Source organism: Coffea arabica, chromosome 8e (genome assembly GCF_036785885.1).
Source record: "Coffea arabica cultivar ET-39 chromosome 8e, Coffea Arabica ET-39 HiFi, whole genome shotgun sequence".
NCBI lineage: Eukaryota > Viridiplantae > Streptophyta > Magnoliopsida > Gentianales > Rubiaceae > Coffea > Coffea arabica.
This window is the reverse complement of record NC_092324.1, coordinates 51,177,368-51,182,415: the sequence shown is the minus strand read 5'-3', so window position 1 is coordinate 51,182,415 and position 5,048 is coordinate 51,177,368. Positions and strand designations below refer to the sequence as shown.

Below are 5,048 nucleotides of genomic sequence, written 5' to 3'. Positions count from 1 at the left end.
TTCAACAGAGAAGCAGGAACATATTTTGGAGAATAAGGAGTTAGCTCCATGGTGGCTATATCAATTGGCAGCAGTTAGCTCCACTACATCTATAGTGGGAGAGTAAGCAGTAGGCAGGTGCATCAAAGGTTAAAACGATAGAGGCTATATTAGGCACATATTACTTGATGCAACACTATTTTTTTTTACCTTCAAGGCTCTGTTCACAAGAAACTCAGTCAACAAGGATAGCTGTAAACAGCACGTTAAACGGTTCAGAAACAACAGCTAACACAGAGTGAATGAATGACAATAATGATTTACATTTCATAGAGCAATATAAAGAATTTTTGGAAAGAATGGCTATCTAATTCATGTAGAAATGGCACTGAACTTTTCTTCTGAACTGAAACGTTATTTATTCAAAATTGTGTGTGGCTGCCATGAACTATGCTTACAAGGAAAAAAGTTATTTATGGTGAAGTATGGCTTTGAACATTAACAAGGAGTCTTGTAAGTTTGGCAAGGGTTTCCCTTGCAGAAATGGTGTCAGGATGGTCGTCACCGCAGATGGAAGTTCGAATAAACACAGCCTTCCTAATTAGATCGTCCCCTATATCAAATTGTCCCCCTCTCATCATTAGCTTCGATCTGATTTCTAGCACTGTAGCTCTTGACAATGCAAGCTCCTGCCAAAGGCAAGGATTCAACTGGGCATTAGTTTGGATAGGTTTCCAGCAGAGGGACTTATCCAACCACTTGTCAACTGGGGTGACAAATGCTTGATCTGCAGCTTCTAATGCATCGGTACAAAGCCTAAGAAGTTCTAGGGCAGCACTGCATCGTGAGAATGTGATGAATGCCCTGATTGCAAGCGGTAAGATAACTTCTTTAACAAGAAATAATAAATCGGTCACCTTAAGCTCAACAACTATAGGGTCATTTCCAAATCTGAAGAGCAGAAAACATGCTGCCCATATGTGCTCAGAATGCTGGTTAATAGATCCTCGACTTATTACAGCTTGTACCATGGCTTGTGCAACTCCAATGACTCCTCTCTTGTGGGCATAAAGCTTCAGAAGTGGGTTGAAATGGATACAACCTTCCTTCATACATGCTCTAGCAAAATTAAACCTCAAGAGTAATGAAGATGCTTCTGCTTCAGATCTTCTAGAATATGAGGATGTGAAGCCACAAGTTAATGAGCTCAATACTTTCTTCCAGAGCTGCTGGCGCGGGTGTTTCTCAGGGATCTTGTTAGCTGCCAGAGCTAAAAGAGAAATGGGAATTGGTGCTGGTGCAAACCAACCACTAGCTAGAACCATTCTTGTCGCCAAACACCTTGGTCCATCTGCATGGTCGAATATTGAAAAACAAACCTCAAAAAGTTGTAGAAGGAAATGATTTCGCCTCAATGAATGACTTTCTCTACCACTCCACATCATGTCCCTGGAAGGCATTCTATTAATGGTATCCAAAAGCCTACTTGGATTTATAGGAAGTTCAGACAAAATTGCTCCCACAATAGCAAGGCCCAAAGTTATCCTTCCAAGTTTTTCCTCAATTGCCCGTAGAGCATCAAGCTCTGGTAATGGAAGATCCTTGACATTCCCTTGCATTAAAGACATTGCCTCAATTCCTGATAGGTAAGAAAGTCTTAAAGGTTCTAAATTCATCACACGAGAAAGGCGTGTGGATATGATGACATGGGTTTCTCCCCCAAAACGAGGAAGAAGATCCATTACAAGTTTGTGATCCCACCAGTCCTTTTCACTCTCTAAGTTATCAATTACAACCAGAAAAGGTATGTTTCGCATGAGTTCCTTCCGAACTCTGGCTATGGCAGCATCTTCCTGCTCTTCAAAGCTCTTTATCCGGCTTTTTCCCAGACAATTTTCCACTCCTACATCAACCTCTAAAAACGGCCACAAGTTCAAATAATTTTGCCTGATATACCTACTTTCGCCTCCTATCCAGAGAACCATTTTGTATCTCTGATGAAATCTGTATGCAAACTCAAGAAGGAGCTCTGTCTTGCCCATTCCCCAATCTCCTGAGACGCAAGCAATACCCTTTCCATAGACAACCTTCATGGATCTCCTTCTCCTACCATGCTTTGCATTACTCTTAAGTTTTGGGGTATGCTGCTGTGATTCTGGAAAATCATTGTTCTGCATTTCAATCTCCTTCTCAGATTCCTTCCAGACAACAGGTTCTTTCCCCTTTCTCTTGCTGTTTTCGCTTTGTCGCCCCTTTCTCTTCTCATCTACTGAATTGCTCCTACCCCAGCCAATGGTCAGATTCTTTCTCCTAGGTCTGGCCTTTAGCTCAAAATAGTCCTTTTCTGCATCTCCACTAACATCGCCAAAAAGCATAAATTCCAGCTCTGATAATTCCTTCTTCCTGCCAACAAAATTTTCATTTCGTGGGAAAGGGAATTCTTCCTTCTCTGCCTGCTCTCTCCACTTTGTTAATCTATCGACGACACTTCTCCTTCCCAATCTCAATGCCAAAAGAGTAACAGCCCTGAGTATGCAATCTCTCCACTTCCCATCATGAGCCTCAAGTTTCCACTCGTCCACACGAGAAAGGGCACAAACAGCATCTCTCCATTCCTTCTCCAGTCCTCCATAGAGTACCCAGAGCTCTCCACCATGTTTTTCCCATAGCTCCCCTTGTTTCTCTATTATATCCCTGACTAAGCAGTCCTCTGGAGCCAGATCAAAGTATATCGGAACCAAATTTTTCTTGCTTGAGAAAAACCGCAGCTCTTCAATTGTATATGGATTTCTGAAGGACTTCCTTGTTAAGATCACAACCCCAAATGTACAAGCATCCATCACCCTTTCAACAATAGCATGTTTCCTGGAATTTCGACAACGAGCTCTATCTGTTACAAAGCAACTCAACCCTTGAGCCTCCAACTCAGCACGAAGCCAATTAGTAAAGCGTTGTAATAATGGTTTGCGACCATGGAAGCCTATGTACACGTCACAACTCCTCAATCTATTTGAGCAAGAAGAAGTAGAAGTCGAATTTACTGAAGTTTCATTCATCTTCCCCAGCTTTTTCTGCTTCACTATGGGCCTCATATAATCATTTTCACGATACTGTTGACCACGTACAAAGCTTGACAGTCTGCAGTCAGAAATGCATGTTGAAGAAGAAACTTGTTCCAACTTCTGAAGATCAATTGGAGGACAAGAAGCTGCAGCACTAGGATAAGCATCTGGCAAAGCAAAAGTCACATTTCTTAAGGATTCTAAGTAAGCAATTCTCGAAAAGGCATTTAGGGGATCAATGAACATACTGGTAGCATGACTTGAATTGTCTGAACGTGCTGGTAACTGACATGTTGGTGATCTTGGAGAGAAAAAAGGTGATTGATTTGCTGAAAAGAACGCTGAAGATGAGGATGACAAATTCCTCGAAGCTGTACTTGGTCTTGGTGCAAATCTAGAACTATCTTCCCCAGCATCCATATTTCTGATAACTTGTTCCCATGTACCAAAAATAGCAACAAACTCTACCAAAGGCAGCACCTATGACAAGAAGATAAAACTTGAGAACTTTCAGCCTATGAATAAATTAAGCAATGCAACTAGCACAAAGCTACAGAGGAGGAGAGAGAGTGCATCCAATAACAAATATAATTATGTTAGAAGGATTACTAAGCACGACATTTATCGTGCTACTGGGAAGGCAAATACAAAACCAAACAATGCGAAAGGCCAAGGCACAACCGTCAATCATGACCAGCTCGGAATTAATACAACAGAGCCACCGTAAAGCTTATAAAGGCAGAAAATGCAAGAATGAAGTTGTTACAACTTACAAACAATGAGATATCCAATTCAATTAATACAGGCTCATGACACAAGAACTGAATACGTTTAATCCTCCAAGAAATATGCCAAAACTCAATACAAACATAATGCCCACGCATGCCATCAAAGTTACTACTCTCCTTAGTTACATATCCCTGCGGTAGTGGAAATATCAACAAAGATTGAAACTTGAAGGATATTGGATCTTAGTTAGAGATTACTAGCAGGAATTCTAGTCCAAAGTCCCATTTTTTTTATCACAATTAATAAATTCGAATTCAGATCTAAAAACTTACATTTCTCGAACCGCAGATTTTCTGCTCAACGATAGACCTTTTTCCTCTGCAAATCCCAGAAGACTCGAGCTTCCAAAATCCAATAATAAAGCCCAATAAAATCTCCAACTGAGAGCAACCCAACAGTCTTATTAGCCTCCACAAGCAACCTTTTCTTTTAACCTGTCAAATGAAGTCATAAAAATACAAACTTTATTACATTCAACACAAAATACCCTTCAATAGAAAAGAACACGTTCATTTATCAACTTCTGTTTTCCTGAGTTATTATTTGGATAGCTAGTGTATTACTCACAGACAAACGAAAGTTGACACTGGGTTGGATGTTGGAACTGTTCTTCCTGGAGGCTATCGAAGTATTCAAGTTTTCACCAGTGAAAAGACCTATTTTCCGAAAGTAAGACGAAAGAGGAGGAGTAGATTTTACTTTGGAAAGTCAGTAAATGAGCGAAAAAAGGAAAAGAAAAACAAAAGGGGGTTTCTTTTGCCTTTATTCAAGAAAATACACTACTACTATTAAAAAGAGAGTTTCAAAGTTCGGAAATCAGCATGAATTCAGCCCAACTGCCCAAGAAGCTGTTTGTTATAGAAGCATGCACCCGTCAACGAAGAAGTACGAAGTACTTGAGTGCATTCATTTGTTCAAGTCCACTTCACTCTCCAATGATACCTAACAGAGTGTTTAAAATGTGTCCAACTCAAAATAAAGCACACATCATTTCCCTTTTATGTCCTAACAAAACATTCATAAAAAGTTAAAATCTAGTCCAGAATCTCTCTACTATTATGTGCTGTACTATTATGTGCTGTTCTTCTGTCTGAGAAATTGAGAATTTAGGCTGACAATTATAACAAATTGACAAATGAAATGACACAATCAAAACTCGAAGGAGGAGGTACGTTTGAGGGGAGCCGGGATATTCATGTAAATGGGACCAGAACAAAA

At 40.1% G+C, this 5,048-nt stretch overlaps 1 protein-coding gene across 1 annotated transcript; it reads right to left on the bottom strand.

The window, feature by feature from the left end:
- Positions 1-282: 282 nt before the first annotated feature.
- Positions 283-4,760, bottom strand: LOC113703274 (uncharacterized). The gene is made up of 4 exons (XM_027224581.2): positions 4,398-4,760; positions 4,103-4,264; positions 3,290-3,521; positions 283-3,208 (listed from the first exon to the last, which is right to left on the bottom strand). The coding sequence occupies exons 3-4, from the start codon at positions 3,459-3,461 to the stop codon at positions 453-455; spliced, it is 2,928 nt and encodes a 975-aa protein (XP_027080382.1). The 5' UTR covers positions 3,462-3,521; positions 4,103-4,264; positions 4,398-4,760; the 3' UTR covers positions 283-452.
- Between the last annotated feature and the right edge of the window lie 288 nt (positions 4,761-5,048).

Excerpts from the sequence above, each read along its gene's own strand:
- LOC113703274 (XM_027224581.2), bottom strand. The coding sequence starts at position 3,461 with ATGGATGCTGGGGAAGATAGTTCTAGATTTGCACCAAGACCAAGTACA. Across the intron at positions 3,209-3,289 it reads CAATTCAAGTCATGCTACCA|ATGCTTATCCTAGTGCTGCA; the intron begins GTATGTTCATTG and ends TTGCTTTGCCAG.